The following is a 23,281-nucleotide window of genomic DNA, read 5'->3' as shown; positions in this document are numbered from 1 at the left end:
ATCACGGGCCCGCGTGCACTTTTCATCTTTGCGAGGCGGCTCGCTTTTTACCCCTCCTACCCTCGGCTTCCTTTTTTTTTTTTTTTTTTTTTTTTTTTCCCTCATTCCCTTCAAATGCTTTCTGTTGAAGTGACTTCAGTATTGCAGTGAACACTGACCCAATTACAGTAAGTAACAAATGATTATTATTTCAAAACACACTTTTGGAATTCTTCTCGAGAACCTGTTGTCACTTTCGCTGACAAGAACCGGGCGACTCTTCTATATCATCATTTTGAAGAAAAGGAAAATACGGCTTGCTCAAGCCAATCTTTTTGCAAATCCTTTTAAAATGGTCTTATTTATGTTTTCCATCACCTTCACACATTGATCCAGAGTACAAGCGTGCCAAACATGTCGGAAAGCTGACAGCTCGGCAGGCCCAAGGGACGTGTCTTCACGCCGGCTCGTCTCGCCCGACCGCTCAGCAAAATCGTCCCTCGCTAACACTTCCCCCGCGGCCGCCGCGCGGGATTACGTGGCGTAATCGGAGGCGCGAGGAACAAGAGCTCAGATGCGTTTAGAACACGGGTGACAGATCACGACTAAAGATCTGGAATTGTCCCTCCTGCCGGAACAAAGCTTGTTCGGGTGGCGTTGCCTCGCAAGCGCGCGTGTTGTCTTCCAACAAGGAGTTAGCTTAGCTAGCTTGGGCACTGTAACGTTGTGCCCCACCTTGGCCCTATCTGTCTATTTGCGTCTCCAGCAGAGGGCGGTATAAGACTAGAGATGGTTGAAAATAGCTGGATTAATCTGCTTAATTCTTATTCCACTTATGCAATGTCAGAACACGATGCTTCCAAACTAACAACCCACGCAAGGTTCAGCGGAGCCTCGCTGGCGTTTGGGTTCCTTCAACATCGCTAATTTGCCCGCCTGTGTACGCCGAAACTTTGTTCTGCTAAACGTCGGATGAAAGCAGCGCTGTGCCTCTGATGTTTGACTTGTAACGAGGGTGGAGAGCTTACATGCCTTTCCTCTTGTGGAACTTCTGCGTGACAGACATTAACAGGATTGAAGTCAACCTGGATTTTTGTGCTCTTCCTGCAGCACCCTAAAATGCCACTAGGTGGTGCCAAAGTCATAGCTAATAGGAAAGTAGAGTCCTGACGTTCGTGCAAAGTGAAAATCTGCAAAATCTTGTCTTAAATTAGTTCTTAAATAGTCACAAAAGTTCTTTTTTTGTGTAGCAAAAAAAATCTACACGACTGTACATCACCCCGAGTACCGTTCCTAATATTTAGCTAGCTTGTTTAGTCACGCCACGCTGCGTAATAGGCGCTTAATTGAAATGATCCAATAAAGGCAAGAGGCCGCAGTCAGGATATGAAACACACAAATGACACTTAATCAGGATTAGCCTCCAATTTAGCGTCAAATGTGAAACATTTCCGCTGAGCATGTAATAGCTCTCGACTGCCCGCTGGTGCGTGTGTGCGTGCGCGCGGCTGTAATTAACTTTGATGAACTTTAAACGAGCATGGTAGGCTCGGTGTTTTGACTACCAACCAAAAATGTTACGCTAAGTGTCGCGCTACGTCGCCATACAATTTAAATACCCTGTCGAACAAGCATATTTAAAGAAATACCGTATTCAAGTGTGCTGTGCGCCGCACTTGTCGAGGCACTTCAGAAAGAATAAAAAAGGCAGGAACTCACCGTATCGCGTTTGAGCATTTGATCTTCCGGTTAAATATTTCATGGCCACGACGTCTCGCCTCGTACGGAATGCATTCTTTGTCATCTGTGTCTTTCGGGAGGGAAGGTGAGGCTGGCAACTGATTGCCACGGCAACAGAGACACATTAAAGGAAGATATTTGGAAACAATTAAATCCTTAAACACCTTTTCAAATATTTTCAAATCCAACTGCTCTCATTTCAGCTTCTCAAAACTTTTTTCATTTCCTCTGTGAAAGCGGCCAGATTGCGTTTGAAATGTTTCTGAACTGTGACTAAAAAGTAATTAACACTTTAGCGCATTTTCCAACATGTTTTAAATTAAACACCAAGCAGGCAGTTGTTACCACGCCCCGAAAGCGTGCCGGCGCTCAATTTGATTTCTAAAAATCTTTTGAAGCCACACCAAATCCTCCACATGCGATATGTTTTTTTTTTTTTGTTTTTTTTTTGTCTCTGTGCACATCCATGAAATTACACTACCAAGTACAATTTATATTTCGGCAACACACACACTCATGTAAGGCCCATTCGTTTTCCTGTAACTCGAGTCTCCTTGTGACCCGACACCTCGGAAGATTCGCCCCCTGTGCCCGCGTCTCGCTCTAATTGCCCGCGTTTGTTTTAGTGTGTGCGTACGTGCGTGCGCGCGTAATGACGAGCCAGACAGGTCACGCTCCCGTCCCGCTGAGCGCCTTTCAATTAGCCGGTAGGGGACGGCGGCCCGGGTCAGACGGCCATCGCAGTGGGCAGCTCATCCACCGAGGAGGAGGTTGGAGGAGCTCATTTGTTAAGCGCATCCCGTTTCGCCCGATTTTTTTTTCATGTATTTTTAGGGTTTTTCTTATGAGCTATTTTTAAATAGTGTAGAAATGATCAACGAACGCCGTAAGAAGAGAAGACGTCGCAGGAGGGCGAACGAAACGTAGTCTCCGTGTTCGGGTAATTTTCCAGCTTCAAACGTGCTCTTCTTCAAACAACCGCAGAGCATTCACCAAACCTCACAGGCGCATACAAATAGGGATTCATGCAAGTCGCCAGCCGATGTGGTGTCGCCAGGTAGATTTAGCGGCTTACTGGCACACAGATGTACAATATGATCCACGTTGTGCTTGCATTCCATGTCCTGGACATGGTCATTAACAGCAGCACAAGTGGGTATTATACCGCTCCCATTTCAGCGCTTAATCCGCTTTGTGGCGGCAATGCAACTGGGCACCCGAGTTTTTTTTTTAAGCACCTTAATTGGCTCTGAGAATGACGCCGTGTGTATGTAGCCATAAAAATCTTCAAAACATCTTACGACCATCACACCATTTAAAAATAGCTCATAAAAAATAGCTAAAAATACATTAAAAAATCTAAATTCCCTAACCGTGGCTTACTCAACTTTAATTTCTGAGATTTCTGCTTTTCATTGGAGAGATATTGTCTCCTCTGGTGTCTAAGTAGTGACATTTTTTTTATCATTATCTTCGAAGGACGTCTCTGCAAGTATTTATCCATGGCTTTTTACATTTAAAGGCAGTCTGAACATGGTAACAATGAAGGTCATCAGAAGCTATTCAGTGGAATTTTAGCTTTTCTTTGTTGTAAGCAGCGGCAGTTTGTACGATATGTTTGGCAGCACGGCACAGTATGAAAAAAAAATAATTCTTGGCATTTGCATTGTGTATTTGTGCCCATGATGTTGAGGAAAAGTTAAATGCACTCATTAGTTGATTCGGTGAAGCTCAACATCAAAATATTAGGATCGCCCATTTCAGCTACAATTGCTAGCTTGCTAGTTCCTTTTTCTGGCTTCCTTTTCGGTGCTCTTGTCTTGGCCATTAGTCTAGTTTTAGAGGGAGCAAAGAGAAGCACTTAATCCTGCTTCCTGGGATGCTAGTTGAGTGGATCCTGACCTCGTGTATTTTACCTTTTTTTTTTTTTTTTTTTTAACTCTTCCTCCTACTCCCACTCAGTGGTCCTGATTCACTTGGACTCATGCGACCGCAAAGCATTTAAGAGCAAGCTGGGATGGATGAATGGAGCCAGGGAGGAGAGAAGGGAGGGTGGTCGGATCTGGCCGGCCAAAAAGCTCCGACTGATGACTGCTTTTGTTGATCGACGTCAACAGTTGTCGACTCCACAATAAGACAAAAAATGCGAATGACGCACACGCATGCAAAAGCTTACTCATGCAGTATGTGTGTGTAACTTGCCAATGGGCGTTATGTGGATGTGTCCGTGAATACGAGCGCGCACGTGCGTTGAATTAATGAAGCCGCAGACTTGTAGGTGCGAGACAAGCCACTAATTACACCCGCCTCGCTCAAGCCCGGTCATCAATAATGTTCATTAAACCACTGAACCCACGCTAGGCATCTCTATGTGTGTGTGTAGCACAGTGACAAGATGGATCATCACACATTTAAATGAAATATTTCTTCCCGTGACAGTCTGTCGCCGTCGGTTTTTCCAAAGGAATAATTCGGGAAGACACTTAAGTCGATTTCGCAACATTTACGAGTCGCTCGGCAATTCGTCCAAATGGGAACCTTTGCCGGTCGTGCTAGCTGGCTAAAGCTAACTGTACATGTAAGATCGAAGGATGTATTTTGTGTACACATGGAAGTTGACTTCTTCTGACAGTTGGAGAAAGGTGAAAAGGAGACCATTAATCCTCCCAGTTGAAAGCATTCACCGCTTAAAAACGGCGGAAATTACTTTCACTCCCGTTCGTGTGTGTGTGTGTGTGTGTGTGTGTGTACGCGTGAAGCTGTAAAATGGTCTGGAAATGATGGGTCGCTGCGTAAAGAGCCTCATATATTTGTGGAAAAAGAAGAATGGCTTTTTTTTTTTTCCAGTAGTGGTGTAAAAATAAAAGAGTTGTTTGGAAGTCCTTTGTTCAGGTCGAGCCTTTGCTCCCCTTCAAGACTTTTGTTTGTTGTGCTCCGCCACGGCTGTCCAAAGTGCTTATCTGAGGCATTTGTGGCAGGTTGACTTATTGTGTGTGAGTGTGTTTTCATGCAGTGTAAGGTCATACCTCTATTTCAGCACCAAAAATTGGATGCTACATCAACTTCAAGTTGTTATGTTCATCAAGTTTGAAGCAATTTAGAATTCGCTTTGCATCTCGTCGCTACGTTCCAAAACGGAAATGAGTGGGAACGTTTCAATCATCCGCAACGTCCCGCTGACCTTTCCTCGTCACGCTGGCGAGGCCATTAAACTTTATGTAGAACATCTTCTCATTGAGAGAGGAAAAAAAAAAAAAATCGTGAGTGTCGGGATAGGCCGAACCTCCCGCGACCTTCTTGAACCTGCCCGCCGGGCGCAATTCCGCAAGAAAACGATACCGGAGTGGCGAGCGCGCTCCTGGAAATTCTGATTTAATCAAAAGCAGATTGCCACTTGCAGACTGAAGCACTTACGCTCCGCCGGTCAGACCATGATTACGATGACAGAGCGCTAATATGACGACGGAAATCTTCTTTGAGCGAGGCGGGCAATGGAAGCTATCACTCCTGCACTTTTTCACCTCGGATTACTTTTGCAGCTTTTAAAGTCAGAATCTCTTTTGCTCTTTCAAAAAATATCTCGGGATTTTTGGGTGCTATGAGAAATAAAATAAATAAATTATAAGAAAAATATAATAATAAATATGTCAATGGTGTGTACACTTTGGCCACCAGGGCGCAGTATAATATTATTTATCTGTATATTTTTTTGTCTATATATTTTTTTGTCTGTCTACATGTGTTGCTGCAGCATATTTTGTTCTCACTGATTAATATCTGCTTTAGGAAGGAGAGAAATGGAGCATGTGTGTGTTACGGAAGACATTAAGGCGATCCGTATGCTGAATCAGGCATCTTATTAGTGGCGTGATGAAACGCCAGATTATGATAATGTGCGTTGAAAATCATTTCAAACTGTAGATATGTCATTTTTCTTTTCATCCACTCTGGTTGCTTGGCAGGCGCGTAAACAACATTTACTGACTTGAATAATTCAGAGATTTAGAATTCTGAATTACTGCATAAAGACCCACCACTCTGATTCTTTGTTTTACGCGCACAACTTGAACGCTCAAGTTGTTATGAAAAATCATCTTGTAACTCAAGCTCGTATTGGAATCTCGCTGTATGATGCTAATGTTAATCGTTCTTTGCAAAGGATAAAGAATATATGAACATTAAGCCTTACATGAGACTTCCTCCCACCTCTGTTTGTGTTTGTGTTTGTGTATGCGCTGCAACTGAGCAGCATCCTGCCGTGACGTGAGTTTTATTTTATTTCCATTTCGCCACCACTACCTCGCCGCACGCTAAATCTTTTGCCGGGGCTTATCCCGACCGCCGTAGCGGACGCCTTAATCTGTGTGGCGTACATGACGTTAATGCGGAGAGTGATAGGAAGCCCCCCCTGCCTGACTCTCGCAGTCACGTTTCTCAGCGTGTTGCTTTTTAAGCGGTCGGCCTGCCGCCATTGAAGAAAAGTTCGGCCGACTTCCCCGCTTTGAACCTCTTGCAACACGCCGGCTGGATCAGTGTTGCCATTTTCAACTCCGGAATTACCATATTCACAGTTTCTTTTGGACTATCATCCATTATTTGTTGGAAAACCTTTTTTTTGCTCCATAAGCTGATGGCGTACCTAATAAAGTGGCCCGTATAGTGTAGGATCGTCCTTAACGAGCAGTCATCTTCCTTCTCATCTGCCCGGTTGAGTTTTTGTGGGAAGCGCCTGATTAAAAAAAAGGCGGCGGCAGACGGCCATCATTCAGCTGCTGCGATATGAAGGCTGCTGGGAAATATGTATTCCTCATAAATATGAAAAACGCTCTGAAATCATCTCGCGTGAATATAAATAACATTGAGGGCATGGCGCGGCCCAAGCCAAGTCGTCGTTTTAACCCCATGTGTCACTCGCAGCGGACGTGGACTTCCTGTCCCGACGGGCCCCGCCCACTTCCAAGGATCTCTTTGGCTCGCCCCAACCTCACATCTTGCTCTACTTACTAACTCCATCTTCTTTCTCCTTCTGTACTAACCTAATCTTTTCCTCCTTATTGACTAACGTGTTGTCTTTGCTTTCTTATTATGCTCCCTTCTAATCACCAAACACTCTTTGCTCTCTTTCAATTTCCCATCCTCTTGTTTACACACTTACGTTCACACACACACACACACACACGTCATCTTTATTAGTGTTGCTATTATTTCACGGGGATGAGCAATCATTTGGCTTCCGCGCAACTTCATCCCACCAGCTGTTTGATTGGCATCCATGTCCGCATTGACTGGCGGCACCACGCCGGGATTGGCATCAAACGTGAACTGCTTCACATGTCCCCAAAATATCATCTGGCTTCATGTGTGTGTACGCGTTTGAGCCCAGTGTGAGTCCGGTTGTGCTAATCTCCCGTCATCGGAAGCCGGTGTCGGCGTCTAATGAGGCCACTGGGAAGAATCAGACGGCGAGGGTTTGAGGGACGGTGAATATGGTGGCGCTTTGAAGGAGCAGCTGTGTTTCTTCAAATAAACCTCTCTGGATGTGTGTGTGTGTGTGTGTGTGTGTGTGTCGTGTACTCACTGGACCCTTCACTAGGTACACAAAGTAATGGCATCGCAGCGGATACGTAGCAGTCCCTCCCACGATAGGTGATTAGATTGGCTCCGCCCACTTGAATTCAGTAACTCTGGTTACGTACAGGAGTGAATTTGTGATCTATCCGGATTTGCGGTATCTGCGTTGGCTTCTACTTTGCGTTGCGTCCGTGGGGGCAAATTTGGCTCACACCAACAGGAAGCCAGCGACCCGTTCGGGCTGGTTTGACCGCAACAAGGAGAAGGGCAGCTCCCTCGTGGCCACTGTTCCCACGGATTGAGACGTTCTTCACTTAAGACAGCAGGACTTCCTTAACTGCCGCCATCCAACTTCCTCTTTCTTCTCCTCCACCCGTGTTTCCATCCTTCCTTCCAACCCCTCCATCCTTTCTGCAGAAGCCTTGGAGGACCCGTCCAGCACCGGGGCGGTGGCGGGCGCCGTGATCGGCTCCCTCCTGGCCCTGCTTTCGGTTGTGGCGCTGGTGGCGGTGCTGGTGACGCGAGGCCGCCGCCAGCACCAGCGTGGCGGGGGAGGCGCAGACTCGGTGGCGGCGGGCGGCGGCGGCGGCAACGGCGCCGACTACGGCAACAAGGCTCGTCTTCTATTCGGCGGCGAGGGTAGGAACAACAACGGGCCGACGTATAAGTACCGCGAGGGCTGCGACAACACGGGGACTCTGACGGAGAAGGCCAACGACTTCCACCGCCTCCACCAGCATCCCGCCAAGCCCTCCACCCACGACATCCTCCTGGATGAGGCGGAGAGGCGCAAGTTTGACGACAGCCTGGAGGAGGACGAGTGCTACGACCGATTCGATGGCGGCAACCCTCCGGCCTATGGCGGCGGAGACGGCCTGTACCTGGATGACGACATGGAGTCCCAGCGGGACGGCTCCGTCATTTCCCGGACGGCCATTTACGTGTGAATCCCGCAAAACTTAGACTTTGCAAACAGCCGAACGGGTCCGAAAGTGACCGGACAAGCACGTCAAGGCTTCGAAAAGGGACGCCGCTTGTCGCTGTGTTCTCGTTCTTGAGCTTTGCGCGTGTTGGTGTGCCTCGGTACTCGCTATCTCTTGGAAACGTCGTCTGGTCTGCGTACAAAAACGCATTCTTGCCTTCTTTTGTCGGCTCATCAAGTTGGAGCGTGTGCGTGTGTGTGTGTGTATGTGCTCATGTTGACGGCAGAGGTGGGGTCCAGTCACATGACTTTTCGGACTTGCCCGCCTGAAACGTCCGTGACTTTCTCCCACCTCTGATTAATAGCGTGCGTTATCTTCTATCTACTGGGCGTCGTCTCGCTAGCCTCGATGTTGTCGTCGCGTATCGGTGAAAAGAAGCACTTTGAGCAGTTCCGCATTTTTTGTGGCAGGATGACTCATCGCTTATAAATACTCAATTTGGATGATTTTTTATTTATTTTTTTCCCCGCCTTCTTTCTTTACGCCGCTCTATTTCTGGCGTCCATCTTTATTTACGCAGCGGCCGGCTTATCGGCCGTGGCAGATCACCACGCGGTATTTACAAAACCCAATCTGTGTCTTTGTTTCTCACATCTTGAACAAGCAAAGCTCATTCGGCGCCGCGCTTCTTTCTAAATCCTCCTCAACGAGTCTTTTCAACAAGATTGGCGCTTTTTATTTCTGTTGGGTTTTTGCATCCTTTCTGCGGGGATTTGTTCCAACAAATCGTAGGAACAATCCATAGAATCCTCGCAGACTTGTGCGTGTGGTTTCGGATTAGGATTTTAATTACAAAGTTATTGTGGTCCTTTTAATATGTCGGGCTACTTGACAACGTGACATCGTAGCAAAACGGCAGGATTTCAACGGGACATTCAAAATTCAACCTTGGGATCCACTAATGGAGTTTCTGTGAATGTAAACACGGTCATGTGTCACTTGGAGGAACTCTCGACAATATTTTAATTCTTAGAACACGTTTGCCTTTTTCATCTGCTGCTTTCTCCTTTGTTGATTTGACATTATTATAATGCATCTTGTCTTATGGTGGAAGAACTACAACATGGTGGCTGTAGAAAATAAAATGTGAGTGTTACGTGTTTTGCTCGTTGGAGTAAAAAAAATAAAAAATAGGGTTGTGTGAGTACTTTAAAAATAAAATGTCTATGGGATGTGGAAAGGAAGTGCAGATGTGAGCTTATCTAGCACAAAAAAGGAACCATTAGCCACTTTTCAAACCCTCACCGAGCGTCGATTGTTCCTCAACATCCTCCACGGGCCGTTTCATCCCCAAACATCATCGCACGAGTCAAAAATGTCTCGTGTCACCTCGTCCCCAAAGTGTGTTTTGACGCTAGCTCGCATTGAAGATACTTTGATGAAGAAACAAACAAGTTTCTGAACAGAGTTTTGAGGATCTTTCACCCAAAAAGAAGAAAAAAAATCCCAACTGAGGCGGCGGTTTCATCTCCTTTCTGCACTTTCTGTTAGTTTGCCTCAGCACGTCTTCTCTCGGGTGTATTCCCGCGTTCCTTTATCGAGATTTCTCTCTTTACCGCCTAATTAGCAAGGAGGCGTGCGGCGAGATCAGCCGCTGACTTTTCTTTCCCTGCGCATGTCATTTGAATAAAAACCCCAATCTTACAAAAACCTCGGCGGGGAAGCCGGCAATCAGTGAGATTTCCCGCCATTCATCGTGAGCTACCTGACTGCCACAAAATGGCCGCTTTAGCTACAGGCGCCATTGATAGCGATGCTAATTAGCGCCGTCCGAGTGTCTTGCGGGAAAGTCTTCGCGTCGGTGAGTAACCTCAGCGTGTCGCTTGGCGTTGGGTGTCTTTTGACAAAAGTCAAGCTAGAGCTTCATACGCCGACGCAAAACCGCCGCCAAGTCCGAGGGTGTCGCTTGGCTAGCTTGGCGCTGTTCTCTTGGCGCTCCATCTAGAGAATTGCAAAAAGGGAACAAGCCAAAGAGGAGGACACAAAGAAGACCTCAATACAAACCGCCATTGGAGTTAATCCTGCCATTTTCTAATCCCCATTTGTTAGCTTGTTTTTGTTTTTTTGTTGTTTTTAAGACAGCGCCAGCTGCTTGGTTACCACCAACAGTTTTTACCATTCCAGTTCGGCACAAGGTGTTCCCACCATCTTTGATTCGGCACCCGGATCGCGAGCTTACCAAATTGTCCTCCGACTGCCAAGTGGAGGATAAGGAGGAGTCGGGGCAGGCGGCCTATTAGTGATTGAGCTCGGCTTTTGTGGTTAATCCGGCGGAAGCGGAGTTTGTGCCGGGCCAGCCGCGACGCGGCAAAACTTTCTCGCCTTCCTTCGTCAAGCCGCGTAAGCGCTTTATCGCAACAACGTATGGGTCAACCCGTCTGGGTTTGCTCACTACTTCCGGTTTTTCTTCTCAACAGACATTCAAATGCTTTTCACTTTATCAGGGACAAACTAAGAACCCCAAACAAGCACTTTGGTTGTCAACATAACTCGCGGAAAGTCTTGCTAGCACTCTTGAAATGATTTCAATATGATTCTTTTGTCAAAAGATATTTTGGAATAGTTTCAATGCTTTTCAGTGTTTTTGAACATTCAGCCCTGAAGGCCAGTTTGACAAGAATCCCCAATGAATAGACCGAAAAAGTCTCAAGAAACCATTCTCGGAGAAGTCCACAAACATTTGAGAAGCGTCAGCAAAGTCATTGACAGAAAAGCTGCGAGTGGGCGAGTGATCCCACTAAACATGTTTCTATTCTCCCTGCGATGCTTTCAGACCAGGATTTCTCTCCTCGGCGTGTTGTTTCACAAACGATTGCCTTCCCTCGGCCAAAACAAAACTGAAACAAAACAATCTCTTGCATAATTCTCATCATCAGTCAGTGAGAAGATGGGAGGCTGTCCAAGTCTTTGACCATGTGGGTGATCCGTCCCCGCGGGAGGAATTAGTCCAGCTCACCGAGCAGATTAAACGCATTGGCGCGCATGTTTTTGTATTTCACAAATCGCACATGTTTGTTTGCCTCGCTGATGCGCTCGCCGCTTCCTGGCCCTTTGTGAGACGAGTAGCTTGTTGTCACTGTTAGCGTGACCGCATGCTAACTAGCAGTGGTGTCCTTTCAGGCCGCGAGCGAGGCAAACAGCATTACGGGCTGGACAGAAACGTTGACACGGAAACTAGAGGTCATACCTGTTTATGTTGCCATTTTGGTTTGGATTTTGTGTGTTCGAGTGGTGGTGGGGGGCATATGCCAAGTTTCAGGGGAAAAAGTGAAAGTTATTCCTCTGCTCCTCATGGCAGGATTAGACAAGCTTACTTTTGAATGCCTTGCGGTTAGTGTGTGTGGTGTGTGTGTGTGTGTGTGTGTGTGTGTGTGTGTGTGTGTGTGTGTGTGTGTGTGTGTGTGTGTGTGTGCGCATGTGTGTGTGTTTGTGTGTGAGTGTGTAATACATTTGTGGCAAGGATGCGAGTTGTGCGAGAAGGCAAACTTGTTTACATCTGTACTTTCAGGGCACAGCTAAATAAGGCCATTGTGTGTGTGTCTGTGTGTGTGTGTGTGTGTGTGTATACACATCTTGTACTTAACTCAGCTTTGCTGTAGGGAGCAAACAGGACGTTGTTATTCCAAATCCAGTTTCGGCGTCTGGTCGACTGCGCCAACACTTGAGTGGCCCTCAATTAGTTTTGGAAAATAAAAATGCTTCCTATTGCTGAACGGGCCAAAATTATAATAACAAAGGGCAAGGTTTTTATTTTTTTTTAAAGACTTATTTTGCAGGGATGTCTGAAAAGAAAGCCGTTTTTTTCCGAACTTGACATGCCCGTTGCGTTTATTGGCTCTCGCTCACTAAACTGCTGTCAGCTCACCTTTCACGGTTGGCTCTGGAGACGCTGTGACAAGCGCAATCCTCATCAATCTGACTTTGAAGCTTCCCGACGCCGCTGAAATGCGCAAGCGGCCGCCGCACGCCGGCGCTCGCCAACCACAAAACGTAACGGCTGTCCAATTTTTTCAAAGCAGTTAATTTCTTGCCCGTCTCGTCTTTTGTACGTTTTTTTTTTTCCCCACCGTTTTGTGACGAGGGTGGCCGAACAAAAGCTCCAAAAATGTCTTTTCTGTCAGTTGACACCAGCCTGTTTTTTTTTTTTTTTTTTTTCCTCCTCATCACTTGGCACCAATTAAACCAGCCTAAAAGGGAGAAAAGCCTTCAGCCATTTTGTCGTCCTCTCTTTTTCTCACTCCCTGTTAAAGTGAGCAGTTAGGGATAATTGAAAAACTTTTCAATTAATAAATGCAGTCGGCATCGACGCTGCCAAATGGAGCAGCGCCGAAAGCTGCTGCTGCTGCTGCTGCAGCTTGCCGCCTCACACTTGTGTCTGCAGTGGGGAAACCAGATTGTGTGAAGAACCTTCGCATGGTCGTCTTCTTTTTGAGTCTGGCCTACTTTTTGCCTCAAAGGCAGAAAACGCAAGGGAATCGACCACATGGACGTGTGGTGATTATCTTATATTTATCATTCATACTTTCAGAATTTGGAACACGGAACGGAGACGTATTGTGCGCTTTGCTGTAATTAGGACACTTTAAGGAAAATGGTCTCGTATGCTAATCGTTTGGTGCCTCTAGGGGGCAGCAGAGAGGTAATTTTATTTTTATTTTTTGGGCCATTGCTGGAATCGTTGACGTTAAAGAGAGCTGTCAAGATGCCGCTGCTCGGCCTCTCCACCTGAGCTGTCACATGCCCGCGATCACACACACACGTCCCACGTCACCCCCTCGCCACCTGTCTGTCTTGTCCGAGACCTGTGGGATTCTTTTCTCTTTTTTTTCCCCCAGATTTTGCAGTTTCAAATTTGGCCTCTACTGTAAAAAAATCCATTAAAAAAAATGATTAGCGTGTGCAATATGAAGTTCACTCAGAGGCCACTTTATTAGGGAAATGTTCTTGGGCAATGTAGTGCGTACAGATAATGTCGCAGAAACGCGGGGGAGGGAAAAAAAAAAATTAAGACGGCTTTTGTGAAAGGGTCAACAGAGTCGGGTGTGATGGACAGGAAGCATCCGGGAGGTCAAAGCCAACTTGACAGGTGATTAAAGGAGCCGTTGAACTTTGCGCCGCGGCAAATGAGCCCCGCTCACCTCCTTCGCTAGCTCATTTGCATAAAAATCTGACAAAGCGGGTCACAAGTTCAACATTTCATCATCTTTTTATTTCGCTTGAGGAGGGAATGACTTTTTAATGAGACTTAGAAGCTCGCCGTCCGCGCAGGGCCATTGTCCGCTCGGGATTTGACAGACAAAGGCAAGAACGCCGTTGATTTTTAGCCATCAAAGATTTTTCCTTTTTAATGAAGTGACGACGCTCCATTTCGGAAAACAATCAATAAACTGCAAATTTTGAAACAGTAGTGTGAACAGATAAGCAGTTTAAAGACCCCTTTTTTTTTTATTTAAAAACATATTCAACCCTCAAGTCTTAAGCTCAAATAAAGGTCTAATAAGGCGAGCCACATCCTCTCTCCCAGTTATCCAATCGGAACGCAGACAGCAGTAAAATGACGGGCAAAGCACGTTTGTTGTCTTGTTTGCCAGACAACACAAAGATATGAAAAGTGTAGCAAAATTGGGCCAAATAGGAGCAGAACATAAAAGACCTGTTTAGAACACACAAAGGCAGCAAACAACTATTTGTCTCCTCTAATGGAGCCAGAAGATGAATGACGCTCATCAGGCCGTTATCCACAAATGAGGGGCTCAAAATATTAGGAACAGTAAGAGTAGACTGCAACAAAAACTCTCCGCGATAGCCCGGACTAAACATGTCAAAGTTTGTATCTGCAGAAAAAAAATGTGAATTGAAGACTAAGAAAGTAGATGATTGAAAAAAATGGAAGAGGTGTGATTGGACTGCATACCTAACGAAGTGTCCCGTGTGCGTCGCCGTAGGGCATCAGAAACGAAGGAGCGGTCAGGCCCGCCCGCTTCTCGGCTGACCGGCACAACATTTACTGTGTCAGCAAAGCCTTGCACCAACTGACCTTTGTGTGTCTGTGTGCGAATGTCAACATATGCGAGCGTCTGCTTGAGTGTGCGCTAGCGCGTGCGCCCGCCCGCGTGTGTCAGGCTCCATCTCGTCTCCTCCGGGTCGTTGGCGTTGCGCCCGGGCCTTGCACTCGCAGCGACACGGAGATTATTACTGTGACTGCCCTGCGTAATTGTCGTCGCTCCGCTCAGAAATTATGTCAATGACTTTAACGTGTGTCTGCGGAGGTAGCTGTGTGTCTATTCGCGCACGAGCGTGTTGTGAGGAGATAGCTTTATTTTATTCCATTGCAAACTTGACCATTTGTGTGTTTGCGACCGCAGCCGTAATCTCACTTTGCACACTCGCGGGATTCAGGTGTGAATCGGCGCTCGCTTATCTTCGCGGCAACATGCATCGCTTTTTGTGTGTGTGTGTGCGCGTAGGCAGTATGCGGTTGGGATGTGAACGACGTTTACTCCGCTTTGTGTGATTCGTTGGTGAGCATCCAAATGGAAATTGTCCCAAACATGGTCGCCACTGAGCATTCCGCATACATGGCCGCTATCAAACTCGCAACACCAAACTTCGTAATTCCGCCTCCTGCCACCAGAGGGAGACAGAGAGAATGAAAACGTTCTCAACGTGTTGTATGAGCGGTCGCTGTCAGTTATATCGATCAACGTTTGTTCATAGAGCTATTTTTATACAGGTTGTTAGCACCCGTCCGCTGCGTTGCACTTGTGAACCTTCACAACCACTTGGATAGTTCTGACGTCCATCTGCTCGTCTCTTAATGCCTCGTCAAGTCGCATCGCGTCGTCTAGGGCCGGCTGCCGGTGTGTGTGTGTGTGTGTGTGTGTGTGTGTGTGTGTGTGTATGTGTGTGCGCGCGCATGTGAAAGCAAGTGTTTAAGTAGAGCGTAAGAAAGGATGGGGCAGGCGTTGAACAGGTGCGTGGTGCACGAACAGGTCCAATGCTAAAGTGGGTCAAGCTGGCGACCATGTCGATGGCGTAACTAAACAACAAGCAGTTTTATTTTATCCGCCATGGCACGACCTCGCTACGAAGACGCCAACTCGCCCCTCGTCGAGTCGAGCCATTTCTCCACTTCACAGGATGAGGGCCGCAAGCGTCGTTAGCGCTAACATTGCAATTACAGCGGGTCGAGTCGAATCTCGGTTGCTATTCATCTCATTACTTTTTTTTTTTTTTCTCGCTCATCAACACTTGTCGCCTTCCTCTCTTCACGCCCACCTCCATTTCATCCTCTCCGTCTCAATACCCTGACGATTGTATACTTGGACACGGACCACCCTGTCAGGTTAAAGTGGAGTCTAATGATGCTAACATGCTAATCGAGGCTAACCATCCTATGGTGTTAATTGGTCATCAAAACAAAGCTCCCCCTGCGGCTTAGCACATCATCGCTCTTTCCTGGCCGCAACTCTCTGACTACTGCTCCGCAATTTTGTTTTTAGACTTGTGAAAGTTCGACACATCCGCGCACATCTTAACAAGCAACACCCACATGTTTGTGTGTGTGTTTTGGTGTGTGTTTCTATCCAACTACACACAATCTGCCTGCAACAATGTTCTTGTACTCTTTGTTTTCACTCTATATTTTATTTGTGCCGACTTGCCTGCAGTGCGCACTTGTGTGCGTCGTTGTACAGGTGAAGAAGACGCTTTTGACAGGCTCCTCAGAGCCCGGCGCCTCCGCGGGCTTTGTCAGCGCCGCAGCAAAGCCGCGCGCCTGTACGGATAGCGACGCGTGCTCGTGCGCACGTTTGCCTTTAAAGGTACACACTGTACATTTCACACGTGGAGAATCTTAATTACTAGCTGACAGCTCGTAGCCTGAGGCTTCCAAACACACACACACACACATAAACACAAACACACAACTGCATACACACACACTCTTGGGAGTGAACGTCTAAGGAATGTAAGAAAAGAATACCTGAGCCCAAAGACGTGCTCGGCCTCTGTTTTTTGTCTTCTCATACTTTCAAAAATGGAACACCAAAACTCCAATTTAATAACACACACATACACACGCGGCGTGCATTTCACCTGCCGTGTTGCTTTAGCTCAGCAAGGTGATGGTAGGATAAATCCGCATACATTAACACCAATTGACACAAGAGCCTTTTATTATGCAAATGAGGCAGGAAATTAGCATGGAAAGGAGATGATGCGTGCTTACGTGTTTTCATACCAGCGTGGCTCAATGTGCGGGTCACTTCATTAGGTACACCTGCTCACAGGTCCTATTTAGTTGGCGACGGCCTGATGGCCCGACACTCTGAGCTGTTCCTAATATTCTGCCTCTCGGCTCCGTGTGATGTTTGCGCGGACCGTTAACTTCCCGAACGCGATCGCTCATAGCAGCGCACGACGTTCCGTGGGAGGAATCCGTTTCTCCTTTGTGCGCTCTTTCACTCACTTTGTGTTTCTATCTTTGCCATTTTGTTCTCCTTTATTTCACCGCCGCTTTCTCTTCCCCTCGTCTCTTGATGCCACTTTCTAATCTCTCCTCCACTTCCTCCTCCTCCTCCTCCGCTTGAAGATAATGCTCCCCCTGCGGCCCGCAGACGCGACTGTACTTTTCCTCAACGAGCTTCCACCTTCAAGCCTTGAAGAAGACGAGTGTGCTTATCGCTGCTTAATGCCGGCTAATGGCGGTCATGAGTCTTACTGACAGCAGGCGCGGACGGGGACAACAGGGAGACGGCAACATTGGCGCTCAGGGGCCTCTCTGTCGTTATTTAGCCATAAAACTTCAAATAACCCCACAAAAGTCACCCACAAGAAACTCGCTCTAATCGTTAGCCAGCTAGCTACTTCCTGTTTCGTAGAACCAGTGGAGGGCTTAACCCGACAATAAAATAAAATAAAAATGCAGATTTTGTTGATTGTTATGAAGGCCATCAAGCGGCGGGCCAGTAGAAGTTGTAATTTGGTGGTTGCAAGTTACATCGGGATGCAAAGGGCAGGAAACAGCGGCACTCGACTGGTTGAGTGGTCGACCGAGCGAAATAGCAAAGAGGAAATGAGCTTCCATATGGAAAGCATCAATTTGGTTTTCCATCCGTGGTGACACAGAGAGCCCACGGCCCACTTGTATTGACTCTATCGCGCTCCACAGAGAGCTGCTCCACTGGGCTCAGCTTTCTCCTTCCCTCTGGCTTAACACTGTGTGTGTTTCAATGATATTATGATTTGTGCTATTTTTAGCTTGTTGGTTATTGGTCGTTGCACGTGTGCGCTCTGGCGGGCCAGTGTGAGCGACGCCTGACCCATCCGCTTTCAAAGACGGGCGGGGAAGACCGTGAGTTGTGTCTTTGTGTTTGTGTGTCCATACGTGTCAATGAGTGAGTGAGTGATATTTGCCGTGGCAGCGGATGGCAGCTAGCATACGCTTGGACTCCGCCAGCTCGCCACACAAGTGTTGCGCCAACAGGAAGTTCAACCGAAATATACACAGAGCTTACTGTCACAGAGTAACCCGTTTTTTTTCCACCATGTCTACATGAGCGAGACAGAGAGAGAGAAAGCTAAGCTCCCTAGTTGCCTTGTTTTGATGCCTAGCTGGCTTCCTTGCATCCTTAGTCTCACCTCCCTCAAGGTGCCATGCTCCCTTTCTCAAGCCACCTCCCTCTTACCTACCTCCCATTCTTGCTCACATCCTACCATGTTTCCTCCCCTCCTCACTCCCTCCCTCCCTCCCTTCCTTTCAGGCTTTGACCCACTTTGTTGTTGGATGCTTTGGGGGGGCTGTGTGTCTTTCAGATAAACTCATTTGCTGTGGATCATTTAGAGAGCAATGCCATTTCTCTGCACACACCGACCATCTTTTCTACACTCAGGAGATGTGTGTGTGTGTGTGTGTGTGTGTGTGTGTGTGTGTGTGTGTGTGTGTGTGTGTGTGTGTGTGTGTGTGTGTGTGTGTGTGTGTGTGTGTGTGTGTGTGTGTGTGTGTGTGTGTGTGTGTGTGTGTGTGTGTGTGTGTGTGTGTGTGTGTGTGTGTGTGTGTGTGTGTGTGTGTGTGTGTGTGTGTGTGTGTGTGTGTGTGTGTGTGTGTGTGTGTGTGTGTGTGTGTGTGTGTGTGTGTGTGTGTGTGTGTGTGTGTGTGTGTGTGTGTGTGTGTGTGTGTGTGTGTGTGTGTGTGTGTGTGTGTGTGTGTGTGTGTGTGTGTGTGTGTGTGTGTGTGTGTGTGTGTGTGTGTGTGTGTGTAATCTGTTAAATGGGTAGAGACATATGGACGGAGGGGACAGACACAAAAGAGCCAGCACTGGTGGGCAGATTGAAACACAAAGGTCATACTAGGCTGCGTTGTGTGTGTTTGTGTGTGTGTGTGTGTACTGTCTGCAAAGAACAGACAAAAATAAGGTCATCGGATGAGGAATAGCGCTTGATTTGAACATAATTATCGGTTGATAAAACAGAAATATAAAATAATCAAGGAAAAAAAAATAACTTTATTCTAAAAGGGTCCAGCTGTGACCAGCAGAGGGCAGCATTCACCAAAAGGAGCAATCTAAAAGGCAAGAAGAGTTACACCACTAACTATAGCGGCACTGTGTTAGCCGACGTTCGAAAAAAAAAGTTTTGTTTATTTACAGCAAAAATAAAAACAGGCTGAGACAAATCCCTTCTGCGCCCAAACAAAGATCGACTGTCGCATTTCCGAAATGTTCGATGGAGTAAACGCGTTGGCTCGTTCATCGACCTAAAATTCATCGTGATCATGAATCGCAATTTCATTACCAATACCAATTTACGCTCTGCTCCTAGACACAAATTGCCAAGCTGGGAAAAAAAAAAAAAAAACATCTTGGCAGACAAAGCTGTGTGTATGTGCGTGCGTGTGTGTGTGTGTGTGTGTCCTGCTGTGAGGCGATGAAATCTGTCACAGCGCACAAGACTTTCTCCCTTTCGGGGACAAAACATAGTCAAGCATTAATAATTCATGCGGGCTGAGGTCAAGGGATGCGCGGGGGGCCCGAGAAGCGGGCGCTGGGCGGCCATGATAGCTTTGCCCCGTGTGGCGAAGAGCGTGACCGGTCAGGTCCTCAGGAAGACAACGTGCGGCGTCCTCCCCCACGGGCGCCGAATGACAAAAGGCGCGGCCGAGTTAATTGTCGGAGCGGCGCCGGCGTCAGGTCTTTACCCACTTACTGGGAATGATTCATGATGTCAGCTTTAATGATTGACTTCTTCTGTGCTTTGAACGTTGTCTTCTTCGCTGGTGTCGTCGTCATCATCTTGCATTGTTTTGCGCATTGATTTATTTCCTCCCGTGTTTGAATGTGGCAGCTTCTTCTTTGTTTGGAATTGATTGCAGTCTTCTGTATTTTTTTTGTTTTGTTTTTTTGTTATTTACGACAATTTGTATTACGTTAGCCTGGCGACACAATTGGATAAGTCACATTTTGAGGTTTTGGGCAAACAGTAGCTGACAATCAAAACAAACACAAAACGAAAAGATCATTTTTTTTCATCAAGCACATTGATATTTACACATTTCAAAATCTATATATTTTCAACAATCGCATATGTAGTTTTCTATGATGTCGTGACATCGGAAGTTAGCTTTTAGGTTAGCATTTTATTTCCTGCTGTGCTTTCTTCCTTGCAGTTGTTGATGTTGGTCTGAAGCAGAATCGTCAACAAACAAATGAGAGCAGCTTCAAATCATCTGTAGCGTCACAAGAGCTGCTCGCTTTACCTTTTTTCTTCTTCTTTAATGTCCCCCTCCTCTTCAAATGGCCTACTGAAAGGAATCAAGAAGCCTTTAGAGTCCAAAATCTCCCGCTTTATTCTCCGTAATTGCCGGCTGATTGCAGTCATTTCCGTGCACTCGTCACTTTGGAAGTCTTTTGGAGGCTGGAGGGGGAAGCTGAGTGCACGCGTATATGTGTGTGTGTTGGTCGGGACGGGGTGGGGGTCTTTCTTTGTTTGTGGTGTTTATGGATTTGTGTTTTCGTAGCTGGCGCTCATCAGCGGCATCCATGATTCAATTTGACTGCAAATGGGATGCTTTTGAGTCACGCCGGAAGGGGGGGGGAGCGGTTGTGGGAAAAGAGAGGCCAAGCCGTTTTTCCATGAACGCAAATGAGCAGTAAGACGATGCTGGAAGGCAGAAAAGTGCCTGTGAAGTGTGTGTGTGTGTGTGTGTGCGAGCGAAAGAGTAAAGGAGGCTGAGGGATCAAAGCATGAGGAAGGTTCGAAGGCCGCAAGGTAGGAGGAGGACAAAGTGTCACAGGAATGAGGAGGCTGATTTTTTTTGCCTCCTCTTCTCGCTCTCCGTTTTCATCTTCTTCCTCCTCCTTTTCATCTTCTTCTTCCTCCCCCTTCTTCGCCCTCTGCCTCTTTTTCCTCATCTTCCTTTTACACCTCTTTACTCCTTTTAGTTCCTTTTTTTTTTTTTTTTTTTGCTTCTTCTTCCTCCTCTGCCCTGTTTTCTGTTGAGCATCTTATCGAGCGGTGCCTTCAGGCTCAGTCTGAAATCACAGCAGCTGCAATCTGTATCCGTTTACTTGGAGGACAGTGCCACCTGCTGGCAAGACACAGAACCAAAGGGCAATTCATGTTCTCTTTTTCTTTGGAAAAGAGCTCATGCAGTGACGTCTGCTCGTGGAAATCGGGGAAAAACAATTATGTGATGTGTCGCCCCCCAGAGGAAGAGCGTCGTTTTGTGCCAGGCCCGTCGACAGGCGCAGTGATCGGCGGGCTCCTCGGGGCCCTCGCCCTCATCGGCATCGTGGTGGGCCTCGTCTTCTTTATTCGCCGACGCCGGCGTGACGCAGAGTGAGTTCTTAGCCAATCAGAATGATTAACCATTGTTCATACGGCAAATGATAGTTTGGTGATTTTAATGTCGTTCAATCAGTGGCCCCCCGAAGCACAAGCCCCCTCCCCCCATCAAGAGCAGCGGCTCCACCGAGCTGGTGAGTCAATCCATCAATCAACGAGTGCTTTGTGTATTGATCAGAGGTGATTAGCGCTTGCTTAAACCGGTCAATCCCCAACACTGTGCAGCTAATTATCCAATTTAAATGAACTGGTTGAAAAATGACAACAAATTGTACATCTATCTATGCTAATGATAGCAGCAGGTTAGCATTCATACAATATGCAAAGCATGAGTAAGTTGATTTTGTAAAGTCTTTGCACAAATCTAGATTTCCGTTTTCTTGGTTTCAATGCGTGCATGCAGCTGAACAAGCCGTCAGAGATGCCCGCTGCCACCGAAATGGCGCCGCTCACCCCGGCAGGGGACGTCTACTACGAACCTACGGGAAGCGAGCCTGTCAGGGTACGTTTGGTTTTTTTTCCCCCCACAAAAATATGACGACTGACTAATTTTTCTTTTCTTTTTTATTTTGTTTGTTTGTTTTGGCAGAACTTTGGCAGCGAAACTCCAGGTGCGGCGAATGGCGGCGGACCTCCACTGCCGGATGAAGTGAACCTGAACCTGGACCCGAACCCGGTCTCCACCAATCATGAGCCTCCGCCGACCACCAACATCGCTCGTGGCGAGAGCTTTGTGTCACCTGCCATGTATGTGTAAGCGTGGCCGGCCACTGGGAGGTGCACGCCGAGGGAACCTTCCCCCCCCCACACACACACTTTTATCCACTTTTATTATGTTGTGTAGTCTCACTGATGAAGGTAACATCACGTGAGCTTCTTTTAAAGAGGGGGGGGCTCAAATAAGGAAACATCATGGTGGTTTTGGGTTTTTTTTTTGGGGGGGGGGGGACACACAGGCGCATTCAGGCATCCATCGCAAGGAATGTAACACAAATGTGCATATTAGGTAAACCCCCTTTTGTAATGGCCTAAAATCCTCAATATCGAAGTACCATCAGTCAAACTAACTTTGGCGCCGCCTAGTGGTCAACACTGGAATTATTGCAGATTTCAACAAAATTTAGGCCATTAACATTGCGCCCTAAAAAGTTGTTTTAATGGCAGGACCGCTGACCCGAACACGCAATGTAGAGGGGGTTTACTTACACACACACTGACATTTCTTTAGGCACACAATCCATTATGAAGAATAATCATCATCCCAGTAATGCTCACTTTGAAAGCTTTGTGTGAACCCTTGCGAAAATGTTGATGCTCTCTGAGGTTTCTTTTCCAGGTTTGGAAAGCACATGCGCGACAAGCACACTCCTACACTAATTTGATTTGGTTTTGAATTACGATAATGGCCGTTGTTATCTGTGTACATGCAAAGCTTTCATCAGAAGGTGTTCCTAATGAAGTGTCTGGTGAGCATATAAGGGAAAAATACTGCCATTAAAGTGGATGTCAACATTGTACCAAATGACCAACAGTGTAAATAGTACCGCTTATGTTGATGATGAATAATTATAATAACGATGATGATATATAATTATTGGTGTAAAAAAAAAAAAAGAAAAAAAAAAAAGTATCGTGTTCTCGGTGCTTCTGCAGATGGGGTGGAGTGTTTTACTTTTTAACAGAAATGTCGTCACTGGACAGCCACAATGTGCTGACGACGTAAGAAAATATGAATAATAACGCTAATAATGAAATGTGTGCATGGCATGATGACCAGCTTGTTCCTTCCCCTTTGACTGTAGCATCATCGTCATCATTAAGATAAGTTGAAAATCAAAGAATTTTGATTATGATGAGTTTTTATGGTTTTATTTTATTTTTTTTACTCACAGCACTCAGACAACAAGTCGCCAGTTAAACTCAGAAAAATTGAAGATTCAAATGCAATCGTCAGTTTTAAAAGTTGTTTGTGTTGATTTGTTGACAATCATGTTTGTTGCTTTCGTTGCATGCTAAGTGATACAGATTGATTCCGAAACGACAACAGAATCGTATAAGGCAAACACTGAAAACGGAAAAGGAAAAATAAAATTCAGCGTACCAATCCCTGCGTTTACAGTAAACAACAACCTAAATGAGCGGGGATTAAAACTTTCTAATCTAGT

At 46.6% G+C, this 23,281-nt stretch overlaps 1 protein-coding gene across 2 annotated transcripts in view; it reads left to right on the top strand.

The window, feature by feature from the left end:
- The window catches only part of LOC147041132 (poliovirus receptor homolog), a 61,862-nt gene extending 38,905 nt beyond the window's left edge, over positions 1-22,957 (top strand). The window contains exons 7-10 of one of the 2 annotated variants that reach the window (XM_085900251.1): positions 20,981-21,110; positions 21,193-21,250; positions 21,520-21,618; positions 21,706-22,957. In XM_085900251.1, coding sequence (XP_085756377.1) covers positions 20,981-21,110; positions 21,193-21,250; positions 21,520-21,618; positions 21,706-21,873 — 455 coding nt within the window. In that variant the 3' untranslated portion in view covers positions 21,874-22,957. Of the gene's footprint in view, positions 1-7,707; positions 10,751-20,980; positions 21,111-21,192; positions 21,251-21,519; positions 21,619-21,705 lie in introns of those variants that run through there. The other variant, XM_085900250.1, reaches the window with a different exon arrangement.
- Positions 22,958-23,281: the final 324 nt, after the last annotated feature.

This window comes from Syngnathus leptorhynchus, chromosome 20 (genome assembly GCF_054491065.1).
Source record: "Syngnathus leptorhynchus isolate UIUO chromosome 20, UIUO_Slep, whole genome shotgun sequence".
Taxonomy (NCBI): Eukaryota; Metazoa; Chordata; class Actinopteri; order Syngnathiformes; family Syngnathidae; genus Syngnathus; species Syngnathus leptorhynchus.
Note: the sequence above shows the minus strand (reverse complement) of the source record. Positions and strands in the feature narration are given on the sequence as shown.